Source organism: Rhodnius prolixus, unplaced genomic scaffold, assembly GCF_049639745.1.
Source record: "Rhodnius prolixus isolate KJV_2025 unplaced genomic scaffold, Rpr scaffold_7, whole genome shotgun sequence".
Taxonomy (NCBI): Eukaryota; Metazoa; Arthropoda; class Insecta; order Hemiptera; family Reduviidae; genus Rhodnius; species Rhodnius prolixus.
In genome coordinates this window covers 13,844,167-13,860,668 of record NW_027411582.1, presented here as the reverse complement: position 1 = coordinate 13,860,668, position 16,502 = coordinate 13,844,167, and the positions used below count along the sequence as shown (strand labels likewise).

The 16,502-nt window shown below is 32.4% G+C and overlaps 1 protein-coding gene across 1 annotated transcript in view; it reads right to left on the bottom strand.

The window, feature by feature from the left end:
- Window positions 1-149: 149 nt before the first annotated feature.
- The window catches only part of LOC141447022 (death-associated protein kinase related-like), a 219,536-nt gene continuing 203,183 nt past the window's right edge, over window positions 150-16,502 (bottom strand). Inside the window, exons 2-6 of the mRNA XM_074114164.1 lie at window positions 9,099-9,311; window positions 7,858-7,996; window positions 4,759-4,885; window positions 4,393-4,621; window positions 150-3,018 (exon numbers count right to left, since the gene is read on the bottom strand). Coding sequence (XP_073970265.1) covers window positions 2,805-3,018; window positions 4,393-4,621; window positions 4,759-4,885; window positions 7,858-7,996; window positions 9,099-9,311 — 922 coding nt within the window. The 3' untranslated portion in view covers window positions 150-2,804. The remainder of the gene's footprint in view (window positions 3,019-4,392; window positions 4,622-4,758; window positions 4,886-7,857; window positions 7,997-9,098; window positions 9,312-16,502) is intronic.

The following is a 16,502-nucleotide window of genomic DNA, read 5'->3' as shown; positions in this document are numbered from 1 at the left end:
GAGATTCCGACTTCTCTTTAGGGCTTATTTATGCGATAAGAATAACTTATTCTTTAACTTTTCATAAATTGAAACAGATTATGCCTGAAATTCACTAGAAAACAATCAAATTTAGAAAAAAGGTTAAGTCACTCAACTAAACTACAAAGTATTTTTCTAAACAACATTTTAATTATGAACATTTATCCAAATTAACTTTCAATAATATTTAAATATATCCATATATATGCTATTAACATATATAATAATAAACAATCTTGTTTGTTTAAAGTAGAAAATAATTAGATTATGCAGTATATATATATATATATAAAAGGCACAAAACAAAAGATTTCAACAATATAATTTAGGACTTCCAAAACATTTCTATTTTGTATAATCACTTAAGGCATCATGTTTATTATTATTATTTTTTTTTTTTTTATATATAAAAGAAAACCATTTTTAATTATATAATTATTTATTTGAGAATAAAAATAAATTAAGTGCACTTATTTTGAATTGTTTATTTTAAATAGCGAGGAATCTCAAATTCCTTTTTCTTTATTTTTACTTTAGAAATCACATTAAAAAATATTGATATTTCGTATCTCACCACGGGTGCGTACCTAATTCTAATTATTATTTTTAAATACTTTAAAAGAAAAGCCCAAACATATACTTTCCTTTTATATAATAAAATTTGATTGGAAAGTAAAGAAGACAAAAAAATAAAAATTATTTACAAGGGGGAAAAAAAAAGTATTTTTATAATATAATACTAATTAATAATACTAAAACAAGAAATAATACAATATTTATATATGTAACATTATACATTGGTGTTGTATTATTGTAATGTTCAAGCAGAGGATATTTTTTAAATTCAAAGGGGAACCAGTTTTAGACGGAATATTGCCCATTTTTTCGTTTATTATTTTAAATTGTTGCCAGAAATAATTTTTACGTTTAAATAGGTATCGTAGAACTAAAATACTGTGCGGCATATTTCAAGGAGTATAAATCGCTAGAATGGATTATGCTGTAAAGGAATCCACGAATATTCGGGAGTTGATTGTCACACAGACGTTAACTCTTTATTTTGAATCATTACTTAGATTACTTTGAATCTGTTTCAGGTTCTCATTTTCTTCGTTCACCAGACTGCAACCTAAAGCCAATAACTATTTCCTAAATTAATCGTACTGTTATAATTACAACAGAAATTTCAGAAAAAAACTGTGAAGAAGCTATAGTTAAAATGTATTGTTAAATTCAAAATCCCACAATTTTGCTCCCAGGGCTTTTGGTTGCAAAAATAATAATAATAAAATAAATACCATTTTCCAAAGAAAATAAAATTCGTCTAACTGAGATCTTTTCATTTTTGCAGTATACTTCCATCTTTAATAAGCTAGCACAGAATAATTTCTTTGCTTATACTGTGTGAATTTAGTTGAAAATATTTTTTTTAACTGTTCCATTATTACCAGTAAAAGTGGCTTCATTTCGTAGCTAAGTATTAGGTAAAGCAATAATTGTGGCCAGATCGACTTTTTTTCCTCGTCACCATCATCGAAATTGTACGATACGAAGTAGCTATAGCGAGGACGAGCATTAGACGATCCCAATGAACCATTATTGCGTAACAGATTCGTTTTTAATGCAACTGAGTCTATCTTGATGCGGTAAACGCATAAGCATATCAATTATTTTATCAGTAAAACTCAGGTTGATGCAGATACATATGTCTTTAGACAACATCCTGACTATGGTTTACAAAAAAAAAAAAAAGACCTAGATGAATATGATGTCCAAGATCTGGATAAGTGCTAACCAAAAAGAAAAGTAGCAAATGGATTGAAACGTATCTCAGATATTTTCCAAAAAGCTTATAATTGATCTGCTATCTAAATATAACAAAACTTTAGTATTCTCAAATTCTGTAATCTAAAAAATTTAACGAAGTCATTAAAACTACAAAAGAAAAAAAAAAAATAAGTAAATTTCAGCGTATATTGGCGTCAAAATTTGGACTAAAATGATATTGCATTTTATGCATATTTAATTCAATATTTAAAGACATTTAAGTCAACTGACAGTTATTCATACAGATTGAAATTTAAGATTTGATTTTTTTTTTAAAAAAAGGTAATCAAAAAAAATCTATTTCTTAGAACATGTTGAAGGCTCAGTTGGTAGCACATAACCTCTTTGGTCTCTTTACCCCACAAAATCAATAGAAATAGAAAAAAATCAAAGACATGAATTGAATTTCTATTACTCAATTTAAGTAAAGTAGTAACAGATTTGGTTTAGCTTCTTTGGTTGTGTAATACAAAAATTTCCCTTTATTTATTTTATATAATTAATTAATCTTAACATTTTCCCCAAAATTAATTAACTTGTTGGAGTAAAAAATAAAATTTAAATTTGGAAAAAGACAAAACAATACACCAACACCAGTAACGTAACATGTTTTTAAAAACAAATCAAGAAAATAACAGCAAGTTAGGTACATTGATTGATTGTTTTTATATAAAGTTAACACCTAGTTGAGTAGTACACAAATAGCTGCCAAATAATAAACACATGTATCATTTAGTTAAAACCAAAAATATTATGAGCTTTTAGCTCACAATAAATTGATTCAAAACTATTTTAAGTATAATCTGAGCAGGGCAAAATTAAAATCAAAAGAAAATAACAAGAATGAATTAAAAAAAATACAATCAACAGAGGTATACATTAACAATTAAAGTAGTTTTTTAAAAAAAAAAATGAAAATGATTATTTTTGTAGTTTTTTTTCTTTTTTTAATATTTTCAACAAATAATACCCCTATCGTGGGTTATTTCAACAACAGGCGATGACGTAATATCATGGTGACATGATCCTGTAGATCCACATTTTGTACAACATGTTAAACATAGTTGATATTGTGTCACGTTTGTTGAAGTTGGTGGGACGCAAGTGGATACACCAATTGTTCCGTTCAGCCATGGATGGCATAAACATTCTTGTACGCTCATTCTACACCTGTAAATTTATAGGTTTATTAAATTAATTAAATTATTTAGGAAATTATATACACAAAACAAATATTTGATAGAACAATGTTCAGAACATTACCTATCTAATAACAAAAGTTTTATTATGACAAGAAATAAATGAAATTATTATGAAAATTCAACTATTTAAAATGGGATAAATAAAAACAAAACCTGTTCAACTAATAAATAATTTGTTATAATAAGATTAGTCGATAATAACTTGTGCTATACACTAACACAGAACACATTTTAATAAATAAATCCTAACTAAATAATGTTAGTACTATTGATTTGTTTTATTGACATTTGTTGACATTAATCAAACTTTCCACCTATAGACGAAGTTATATCTTCAGGTTATATTTGTTAGCAAGCATTTACTTAATGTTTACAAAATTAAAGTTTATATCTTTTATCTAGTGCTGATAAACTAACTTCGCGCATTAGTTTTGGTTTCATAATTTAAACTATACTTTTGCTTATTTAACCTATACTAATTTAAACCAAAAATATTATTAGTTTTTAATATTTATTAATATTATTAGTTAAACTAATATTTAATATTTTTAAAATATACTGTTTGTTTTATTTTTTTCTCATGGTAATTTTTGTTTAATGATTAAAAGCGCGTCAACATTTGAAGTTATTGGCGCCCGGAGCTTTTTTCTGAGCACTGCCAGCCACCGGACAGTGTTCTCTCGTTACATACAACACTGTTCCATCACCGGACAGTAAGAGCTGCAAGAATCTCCGAGAAAGAGAAAATCTAAGTGGCCAGCAGCTGGATTCGAACCCGGGATCTCCCGTGTGGGAATCCAATACGCTAACCATGTAGCTAATTCCTCTTCAGTTTTCATGGTAAATAACTTAAAAACAGTTATATTAATCTCAACTATTCCATAGGTTTGGCGGTTTTATATAACCACATAGTTTTTAAACATAATGTTAAGTATTGTTTCATTTTTAGTTGATTGCCTCTTCTACCTTAAGGTGTACAGCCTTTACAAAAGGATCACCTGAGGTTCTTCGGTTACTTTTAATCTGCTAATTTCTGGGGATGTGAGGGATTAGGCTACAGTCCCTCAGCGTAGTAGGGAGCTGCCACCTTTAGGCCTTAACTCCTGCCTTTAAAGCTATCCTAGAAGGGTCGCTTCCTAGGAAAGCTAGCCCTAGGTTGGGTTTAAACCTATGCACTTTACAATATTAATCCTAAATTTTGTTAAACTCAAATGTAATGTTTTCTAAAAAATATGTTTTCACAGCTTCTAAAGAAAAACAGCGAAAATCAGATTTAAATTTGCAATTAATTCATTTTCTGTCACTGGTTAAATAAACAAGAAAATATTTAAATGAAATTTACCTCGGATCTGTAGTTAATGTAGACCTGATGAAATGTATAGCTTGTGGTGAAACACCATCAAATAGTTCCGTTGGAAATGTGAGCGCACATTGTGATATGTTACAGAATGTTTGTTGTTTTGTGTCGCCGGCGAACGGTGAATAACCACTCAATAATACATAAGCAAGAACTCCAACCGACCAAACATCTGTAGCCAATGATATTGGCTCGTAACTCAGTACTTCGGGTGCTGCGAAAATAAAAACAAACAAATAAATTAATTGTTTAAATACTCCACTAATTTAAAACCAATTTCAGACAAAACAAAATTAAAAATGCTTTAATAATTAAATAAGACAATAATATTTTTAGTTTTGGACAACTTGCCAACATAATCAGGCGTTCCTAATATTTCTCTAACTTCAACTCCATCTTGTATTACTCTTGAAATTCCAAAATCACAAAGAACTATGTCCGTATCTGGATAGTCTCTCATCAAAAGCATATTCTGTGGCTGTTGAAAACAATTATTATAACATTATTGACTAATTTTCTATTCGAATTGGAATTTTTTAATTAATATTTGTATAGGTCTAAGCATTATAATAATAGATTTAAGTAATTTATTGCGTTGGTGCTACATTAAAAGGCTGCATCCCATTCTTTAAGAGAAATGTGGATAATTATTCTCTCTCTTAAAGAATGGGAAAAGTTTATAAGAAATATCCAGGTTCTTCCAGTTTCGCCAGAAATTAAATATTTTACAGTGTCACATCAGGAATTGGACGCTCCCATAACAATAGAAGATTTAATGCTAAGTATCAAAATGAGCAAAACCAATAAGGCCCCGGGTTGTGATAGCATTATAAATGAATCCCTCAAATACTTGCCTTCAAAATGGACACATTATTTGTTGAATATTTTTAATAAAATTTTAGAAGAAGAAAGTATACCGAATAGTTGGGGAAAGATAAAGTTAAAGATGTTCTTCAAGAAAGGTGATCCTTCCGATCCCCTCAATTATAGAGGTATTTCATTAATTAACTCCGTAGTTAAAATATTTACGCAAATTATTTACAATAGGCTGAGTAAATGGGCACAAGATCAAATGCTGCTCCCAGAGGAGCAAATGGGGTTTCGACCGGGAAGGGGGTGTAGAGATGCCATTTTTACTCTTTCTGCAACGATTAATCTACAATTGAGATTAAAAAGGAGAAAAGTTTTTTGTATTTTTGTAGATTTCCGCCGGGCGTTTGACTCTGTGTCACACCCAAAATTGTGGGCAAAATTGCACTCATTTGGATTTGATGGTAAGTGCATGAGGAGTATTCGAGATCTTTATGAGAAGGCTTACTTTAAGGTTGATATTGGTGGATGGACCTCAAATGAAATTAAAGTTAGCCAGGGGGTTCTCCAAGGGGATAAATTGAGCCCGCTCTTATTTGCGCTCTTCATTTCAGATATTACTGAATATTTTGAGAGGAACGGTGCGAAGGGTTTAAGCATAAGCTCGGATAGAGAGATAAATCTCCTTCTCTATGCGGACGATTTAGTAATTTTAGCCTGGTCATGGTCGGATGCTCAAAAGAAATTGAACATTTTGGAGAAGTATTGTAGTGAAAATTTGTTGGAAGTAAATATCTCTAAAACTATGGTAGTCCCCTTTCACAGAGGTAAGCTGGGTAATCTGCATGATTTTTGTTACAATAAATGTAAACTGCCACTGACAAATTCCTTTAATTATTTAGGTGTAACCTTCGCATCTTCAGCCAAGTTTAGAAAAGCTGCTGATACATTGCACTGTAGAGGAATGATGGCTATTCCCCAAGTGAGAAAATTGATTTACATGGGGAAACCGGAGACCTGGGAAAGCAGATGTCGCCTATTTGATGCCCTTGTTAGGAGCATTGTGTTGTACTGTTGCGAGATATGGGCGCTTAATTATGTGGAAAAAATTGAGAGGGTACAATTATATTTTTTTAAATCTCTCTTTTTACTCTCGCGCTCTACTCCTGACTATTATGTCAGATTGGAAATGGGGAGAAATCATATTCAGGTACAAGTCTTTAAGCAGGCTCTCTCCTGGTGGCTACATATCTTGGAAATGGAGGAAAACCGATTGCCAAATATTTGCTACAAAAGATTGTGTGAATTTTCTTATAATAATAATATTCCTTTCAATTGGGTTGATTCTCTTAAGAACTTTCTATATGCTATCGGTGCTATGGATATTTGGGACTCACAGAATTCTAATCTTATAAAAAGTGAAATGAATAACTTAGTAATTAAAATGAATAATCACTTACATAGCCGGGACATAGAGAAGGTAATAAATTCTCAATATAACCCTCTATATAGAGTAATATGTAATTACAATTTGAAAAACCCAATTTTACAAATTAAATGTAATCTAACATTTCTACAGTTTGTTATTCAATTAAGATTGGCGGGAGAGAAATATATCAGATTCTATATAAAAGATAAAAAGTATGTATTTAACTCTGCAGATGTTTGCCCATTGTGTATGAGAGAGACTGATAACTTAATACATTTTTATTTATGCTGTAGATTGTATGCTGATTTACGAACTAAATATATTAACAAACATATTGGAGATCATTTACAATTCCCACCTGAAGTGAAATGGGAAAAGCTATTGATGGTTGAATCCTTCCAGAAAATTAAGGATTTATTTATTTATACTAAGGATTGCTTAAAACTGAGAAATGATTATTTAAACCAGCAGTCGATTGTATAAATAGGGTTTTGAAAAGTTTATTTGTAATGGATGGGCAATTTTTTTTTGGTAATTCTATCACTATTTTTATTTTTATATATATATTTTTTATTAGTACTATTATTTTTATTTTTATTTTTATTTTATAGTTTATTTTTTATTTTATAATATTTTTATTAGTTTTTCAGATACTTTCTCTGAATCCTCTAAGGATATTTATCATGGATAGTTTCTCATCAAGTATTTTGTTTATTTATATTTTGTTTTATTCTGCATATGTAATAATTTGCATTTCTAAAAGAGAGAAATAATTTAAGTTAAAAGATTTCCATTAAATAAATATTATTATTTTTATTTTTATATACATACATTAATACTTTGTACTTTTATATTATATTTTTCATAAGCTATATAATATTAATCTTTTTATGTAAGTTTTTTTTTTTTTTTGAATATTTTATGTAATCTCTGTTCAAGCAAGACTCCTTGTCATAAGTATGCATTTACTTTAGACAAATAAATAAATAAATAAAAAAAAGGCTGCATCAATGGGTTTAAATCATGATGCTAAATCGTGGCCAATAGCAAAACTGAACTGGTCGCTCCAAATTACAGCTCAGAACCTCTTGTTACATCATACTTCTTCAACTTATCACCTTCACATATAAACATTTAACCTTCACCTTGGGAAACATTTAAAGCTAAAAAAAAGCGCGAAGACCCCCAAAACCAACAACAAAGAACTTTACCTTGAGATCAAGATGGGCAATATTTTGCTCATGAAGAAATGATAGTGCTTCCAAAACTTGTTTCATAACTTCTATAGCTTCAGCTTCTTCAAGGCCATCTTGTAGATCAACTACCCTTTGGAGTTCGCCGCCTGCAGCGCTGTAAACAGCCATATAGAACAAGAATTTAAGTGATTTAAAAATAATTTGAGAAAAATGTACAGTAGCTAAATTCTTTACTCATCTCGCTGGTTAATCTAAAAAATAATAGCAAAACACTTCTACTTTGAAGGCAAAAAAACATTATGTTGATAGGGGTCGTGTGTGCTGGTCTAGTGGTCAAGAAAGTGGCTTTGTGAGTGGAAGATCGCCAGGTCGAATCCCGGCTAAGGACTACTTTTTATTTGTCAGTAAAAATTGTTTACAGTAAAGTACGAGCTTCCGCCCCCCGTCCGCGACACCTAATTGGTAGTTGGACGTTAAGTCTCGTCTGAAAAAATAGGCGATTACTTTACTTTATGTTAATAGCAGCACTTCAATAATACTAAGGCATTTATTTCAAAACTTTCTCTAGAACAGAATCTGATTCAACTTTAATTTCCAAGTTATTGTGTAAAAGCAGACTTCGGCTTGCCAATTTTCGAGTTGATTGTCTGACCGACTTTATAACCTTTGGTGGTGGAGGATATAACCTCTCTCGTCGGCATTGGTGGTCTTGGGTAGTGGTTATATCCAACTGGAGGCTCCAGCCAAGGGTTTCCTTGGTGGAGAGACTTCTTCACAGAACTTCTTGAAGGGCACTGGCTGGGAGGAAGGGTATGTTAGCACTGCTTGATTGCGGCTAAAAGAACTATCTCGCTTTAGTCAAACTGGACAGTAAAAAAGAAATATGTCTCTAAAAGTTTGAAAATACTTCTTCCGTTATAACTGAAAACTTGGCGTGCCGCGGATGGAAAAAAGACATACGCCGAACATTGGATCGCACGGCCATGTTTTTAAATTGGGTTTGATAATTTTAATTGATTGCCACGCAAAAATTAATATGTTTACATAAGTATGAGTAAACATCTATTTAATTTAATATTCAGAACAGAATCTGAATAAATTATACATTTTCCTAATACAAGAACACTTTTATTAAAATTTATTTACGTAAAGAACACTGTGTAAAATAAATATGCATAAATTTTGCTATAGTTATTACAAAATAAATAATCAATATTAAAACTAATAAAAGAAAAATCCAAAGATAAAATACTAACAGCTCCAAAACTAGTGCCATTTCTGTCGGAGTTTCATAGACTTCCAATAGTTTAACTATTCTTGTAGCTTTATCGGCCAATCTGAGTACGGCCACTTCGTGCAATATCTCCTGTCGTTGGTCCATTGATCTTCTACGCTTTCTTATAAATTTACCAGCGTACGCTACACCTGTCACTTTGTGAACTAGTCGCCGTACTGCGGCAAATTTACCCCTGAAAGTAGAACAGAAATACAGATTTTATTAGGTGACGTCTAGGTCTATATTCAGAGTATAATGCTCTCCTTTAGCAAGGGACCTCAGTTTCTGAACATGCTAGAATCTAGAGAGGACTAGCGAAATGAGTAACCTAGGCAGTGGATACCTGCAGCATTATTTTCAAAATTTTTACTATCAGTTTTCTGATCGTACTTCCTTAATTGAGAAAAGAGATTTTGCTAACAGGGCTATATCCTTAGAATTAATTGGAAAAGCATTCCATTACGTTCGTTTCCCCTATTTCCAACTTAAGGCGCGCCAATATCTGAGGGTCATTGGCGCCCGGAGCTTTTTTTTCCAGTGCATTATCCAGTCTATCATCGTACCGTACAATGAGCTGTAAGTAGCTCCTAGAAAAAGAAAATCCAGTCGCCGGTAACTAGTTTCAAACCCAGGATCTCGGTGTGGCAATCCAGTAAGCTAATCACTGAGCTAACCACTCTTTCACTTTTTTTATTAAATCAATTAATATCAACTAGCTAGACATAGTATTTTCTTTCGCAATATTACCTAACACTAATTAACAAGTCCTCCTCAAGAATACTGAAGGAAAACACAATGACGCAATATCATTTCATTCTTATGAGTCAAAATTTGTGAAAGAATAGTTTTAAAAGTGGTAACAAAATAAAAATTAATTCAAATATTAGAATAAAGGTTGAGCACAGACTGGATATTCATTTAGGTGGAGACTGTCACGAACAGATAAGATATGAAACATTACACGCTGTAAATAATTCAGCTTTAAAGCATGAGAACCTCATAAATTAAAATATTAAATATATATATATATATATATATATATATATATATATATAATAAAAATAAAAACTAGAAAAATACTTATTTAAATATTGCGTAAAAATATTGTATGGTGCGTAGCTCACTAACATTATAAAGATAATTTCCGGACTGGCTTGAAAACAAAAACACGTCACGAAAAATGGCCTAAACATAGACTGACATCTTTTTTAGGACAGCCAAGCTGCACTGAAGGCCCTTACTTCCTTCAGAACTACTGGCTCGGCACAATAAAGTTCGGGTAGAATGCCAGGTCCTGTGGGGATCAAGGGGAATGGAACAGCCAATCAGCTGGACAGGAACGGAGCTAGCACTCCTTTCATTGGCTCGGAACCTTTCCAGAGGATCACCAAGGGTGTGCAGTTCGTGTGGCTGTCAGAGATTGGTTCTGGAGAGAGCACGAAAAATTAAACACGGCAAGAGCTGTGTAAACAAAGAACCAAAGAGGCTCTGTCTGGGCTTGGATAGAAATCAGATTACCCTGAACGCAGGCCTATTGACTGGTTATGGTAGGTTCAAGAAGCATTTGTACAAGGTGGGGGCTTATTAGCTCGGAACCGTTGTGTGCAGATTGTATCAGGAAGAGGAAGAAATGACCTCTCACTTGTTCGTCGTGCGTTGCAATCGAGCGGCTGCGCTACCGATATCTTTGGAACTTTGAGGCTTAAGGAGATTGTTGCGCGAAAGGAACTGAAAGGAAAAGTCCTCAACCTTTTTAGAAGGGGAGGTAGGTTTCCTCTATTAGACTCAAAAGGGGAAAGCACAGTAAGCCACTTGTGGCTGCGGAGCCGTGGGGTTTAGGTAACTGTCCTGCTTTCTAATCTAATCTAGACTGAGACATCATGGACAAACCGTAAAGCCTGATGGAAATCAGGAGTGCATCAATTTGGGTTTAGCGGAAACCATTGGCTGTCACGATATTTCAGATACCTCTCACTCATTTGAAGCTAAATGGAGTTCCTCAGGGGTCTTAAGTGAATGTAGGGGGTAAATTTCTAGCTTTGTCGAATAATAATAAATATGTATGTCGTCTGTAATGAGAGAAACACTGACCAAGAGCCGTCCTTGCATAGCAAAAATGCCCCGGGCACCAATGATTTTCCTCGTGGACGCGCGCCATAAATTACCAAAAATAGAATGAAATATACAATATATATACAAAAACCTGTTTCAAGCTTACAACTGTTTCCGTAACCTCAGTGAATACTTGGATCCCTGTTCATTTTCGGACTTCTATCCATTATCAAAGATTGACTCAGCAAATGTAGAGGTGAAGACGAATTCTCTACACCAAACTTGATTATACCTTTTATAATAGATGTTAAAAATCCGAAACCATACAGGAGTACAATACAAAACGCCAGGCTAAGTAGGATAGAATCCAGCATTGCCAAAATAACCATATCCACACAAATACGAGTAACGTTTACAAGAGCAGAAGAATCTTTAAGAATAGTACCACCCATAAAGAAAAAGGACTAATTCCAAAAATACCTCTAGTTTTTTCTATTCTAGAATCTGAGCGGCTTGGCTCCAAGAAAAGGTTAAGGTGGCTCGGCCAGAATAGCATATCTTCGCTCCTTTAAAAGGTCAAGCTACAGCTTTTAATACACTTTGTGCCGTTGGCCGCTACCGTATTGGCTTAACTAAAATAATATTCTTAAATGGACAAGAAAACATTTAAAATAGCTTATCTTTTTATAGTTGAAAGCATAAATATAGTAGAAACTAAAATGTAACTTAACTTACAAACGCTTATTTTGGTAAAGATAGAAAGTTATCTTTTATTTCGTTTATAAAAGGAGTTATAAATATTATATAGATAGGGGAATGGATTGGCTATGCGGTCAGAGTATTGTGTTCCCACGCGGAGGTCCCGGGTTCGAATCCAGCTGCTGGTCCCTTAAATTTTCTCTCCATAGGAGCTTCCTTACAGCTGTCCGGTATCAGGAGAACACTGGCCGAAGACCGGTAGTGCACTTAAAAAAAAAGCTTCAAGCACCAATAACCACAGATGATGACATGCCTTTATCATTAAAAAATAAAAATAAAACTTAATATTTAGTGGGTGTTTTTTCTAGTTTTTAAAATCGATTTATGACTTGGAAATAGAAAGACTAGTAACCAATGTTCTGTGGCAACGTTAGACCGAAAGTATCATATACTAACGGTACCCTAGATTCTACGTCTAAATAAATTACTTCTCCTTTTCAAAAATTAATATTAATAAAAAATTATTAACAAGGAAGCGACTTCATTTTTTTGTTTTACAAAGAAAGAAAATAACACTGGAATTAGATTCCCAGACTTGTCTTAACTTATAATTGATCAATATTTAAAATAATAATTATTAAAAGTGAGATTAAGTTGGTAGCGATTATTTTGCGAAGTAATCTGAGGGAGGAAAAAAATGCTTATATCCTAATACAGGTTTTTAAGCTTAACACTTTGATTAAGTCAAAGCGCTAATTATCTTGTTTTCAGTTTAGTATAAAAAGAAACGTCACTTCCTGGTAACTCTAGAATTCTTATTAAAATGCTTATGTCCGACTAAATACTTTTTTGTATCTTGTAGTATAAAAAAAGGATAAGAGTATAGCTTTGGCATCCGAAGTTAATTTCAATGATGGTTTTGGTTTTTTTCGACCGTTGTTGATGGATGATTTTTTTGGGGAATATCGAGGTGCGGTCTTAAATAAATACAATTTTTTTTGCTTTATACCAACGTTTCGGTAATTTTTACTACCTTCTTCAGGGTATTATAAAAAAAGTTTGCGGAGTTTAATGTAGAGCTGTATCATCATAACTGTTGAACCTCAACAGTTGAACATCATCAGTTATGATGTAGCTCATAGCTCGTAGCTCGAAGTTAACTTTTTCATTTCGTCAGTAGACATCAAACTTAATGTGAGTTAAATTAACTTTGCTCTAATACAAAGTAGGGACATTACATTTAGTAACTAGTAAATTAAGTTCTTCGGCAAAGTCCAAAAGATGATCGTGTGTTTAATGCTTAATATTATCTGCCGCTATTATTTGTAATAGTCTCGCTTCATGTCCGCTTATCATCCAATATTGAAGGTTCATTCATTTGTATGGAACTGCAAATGTTAACCCAGTGGATGTATCTAATATTCGGCCAAGTATTTCACAACGATAGCAAATTTAATTATATCCTTCATGATTAGGTCGCTGGACACCGTTGGTCCGCAATTTTCTCTTTGTAGGACGTTGTGATCTGTCAATAAATGTTCGAAGTATTTGGCTAAATTGTTTGTTCTAATACCGCAAATACTGGATAAAATTTTGACAGTAGCAAATGCTTGGTTAGAGTCACTTGAAATTGCTGTTTTATATTTTATATGAAAGTGTTCTTTAACGACCAATTATAAAACACAATCAAGAAGGCCTTGTGAAGTCACTTGATTATAACCATAACAGTGTAAAAACCTTCTCAGTTTAAGTTTAGGGGACTATCTTATAATACTTACAAATTTTTCACCAGCTTTTTTTGGTGCTGTGGGATTCCCTCCACCATTACTGCGACTTGTTCTCATTATTCTCTAAATTAGCCCAAGAATCCGAACAAGAAATAACAAAACTTCTCGACTAAATTTTTCTAAACAGTTCCAATATCTGACTTCATTGGAAGTTGTTATTGGTTCTGTGAACAGCCCGGCTGATTACCCGGATAATATCCTGGAATTAATTTAATTCGCTTCCTTCAGCTTTTTTTTTAATCCTTAATTAATCCTTCCGCTAAGTATCAAGATTTCCTGAAATTGGTCGATATCCTCTAGAACAAAAAAGTATCTAGCAGTTTATTACAGGCGGTAAAAAAAGTCCCTTAATAGTTTGCCTCTTACAAATTACTTTTTGAAAGTTGGTGACCTACATGTTTTTAAAATTATCGAAACGGTAATTTTCTTTATACACATTTTGAAAATTTACATTCTCATAAAGAAAACTTCCTCATTAAATTTGTCCATAATTTTTATCTTGACTGATAAATAATTATTTAATTTAACTTTCTGAGAACTTCTTCAAGTTTTTTTTTATAAATAATAATAAAAAATGCACTCTTAAAAGAGATAATGAAACTACAGTAGCCCCAAGTCAAATAGATAATGCAACCTAATAACAATTAAAGGTCCTTGCTTGATAACAACTTCATAAAGTGAAAATACTGTAACAATAAATAATCTATTTATCTGCCAAATGAATTATTAGGTTGGTTTTTGAAATAAGTTGTTTAATAAGGGTAATAATATGTACGTATATATATTTTTCTTTATCTTTAAATTGTCCAATGGCAAAGTCATTGGTAAAGAATTTATAGGTTACTAGGACACCAATTTAATTCCAATCAAAATTATATTGCTATTATTATTTTTTAGCGTGTGCTAATATAAAGGGAGAAATTAGCTACCAAATTATTAAATCTTTTGGCATCTAATTACAATTTAAAATAGGGTTGCCACCATTACAGTAATAGTTACACTAATGTGGACACCAATTTCATACGAACTCTGCCAAAGATAAACCCCAAAATATCTGTACAAAACCGAGACTAACCAAAATTTCTGAAATCCCCAAGAACTAATTCCACTTCCTTCTTCCTTTTTGTTATGTTTGGTCTCTTGAAGAGGATCAAGTTTTTTTACGATCTAGTTATAGAGGAAATAACCGAATACTGCCTTACATACATCTAGAGTAAATATTTTGACCCAGACATCCTCTAATTTAATTAGTGATGACCCATAAAGTTAAGAAGACGTCAGGATAAACCTGTGCCAGGATAAACCTACGCAGAATCTTTGTAACCCCAAATTACGTACTCAAATTATTATTCATTTTTTATTTATATATAATTTTTTTTTTTAACTTCATTACTTTATTACCTCATTGGGAGTCATTCATATGAGTTTATTTTATCTTTTAAGGACATCTTTTACGTTAAAATCACCTTACAGCAAGGGCAAAAAAAAAACATTGCTTAAGTCTAGGTGAATATCTGCTCTGTACTAATAGATTGTGAAAAATGAATTACAAAATCATGAACTAAGGTCAACAGTTTACAATGTTATAATAATACTACAGAAGTATGTATAATATCTTGCACATTTGTTCTATATTGTCTAATAATATATTGTATGATTTCACAATTTACTGACCTTGAATGTATGCATTATTATTAGAGAATACATATTTTATTGAATCATTGTTTTTAAAAAATCCGTAAAAAAATAGCTTTATAAAATACCAGTGGCTTATTCTTCGTGAATGCAAGTTTGCATATTCCATTTCATTTTGATTAATTTCATTAATGGCATTTTTTTCATTGAATGTAGCAATAAAAAATAGTATTACTTCTAAATTTAAAATGACTTTCATATCTTCAGATAAGAACATATTGAATCAAAATCTAAGTTTACAAGTTGCTTTAAAATCAATAGACCTATCTCCAATCAAAAGCTGCTGACTGGATGCAATTTAAATTTAAAAAAAAACCCAGGAGCTTTTAAAATGTATTAATTGTTCTGCAAACACAATTTACTCGTAGTACGAGGGTCGTTTGAAAAGTCCGTGCAAAGTCAGAGAGATAGCACTACTGGCGCGTATCGAGGTTATGTTTAGTTAGTAGCATCTCTTGGAAGAACACACACCAAGTTTCAGCCAGATCGGTCTATTTCTTTGTGTTTGGCATTCGTTTGAATTGAGGAAGTCCGAGTGATTTTCAAAAAAATGGACGAAAAAGAATTTCGTGTGTTGATTAAACACTACTTTATGAAAGGCAAATCGCCTGAGGAGACTAAAGAGAAGCTTGATAAACATTATGGTGACTCTGCACCTTCGATTAGAACAGTTTATAAGTGGTTTCAAAATTTTCGGAGTGGTCACAAGTGACGCTGAACGTTCTGGACGCCCTGTTGAGGTTACTACTCCAGAAATCATTGATAAAATCCATGATATGGTGATGGATGACAGAAGAGTGAAGGTGCGTGAGATTGCTAGTGCTGTGGGCATCTCGAATGAACGGGTACATAATATTTTGCATCAACATTTGGACATGACAAAGCTATCCGCAAGATGGGTGCCGCGATTGCTCACGCTTGACCAAAAACGAAATCGTGTGAAGTGTTGCAAGGACGGTTTGCAGCTGATCCAGAAGAATCCGCAGGACTTTAAGCGTCGTTTCGTCACTGTGGATGAAACATGGATACATCACTACACTCCTGAGACCAAAGAACAATCTAAACAATGGGTTACCAAGGGGGAATCTGCGCCAAAAAAGGCGAAGACCGTTCCTTCGGCCGGAAAGATTATGGCGACTGTCTTTTGGGAT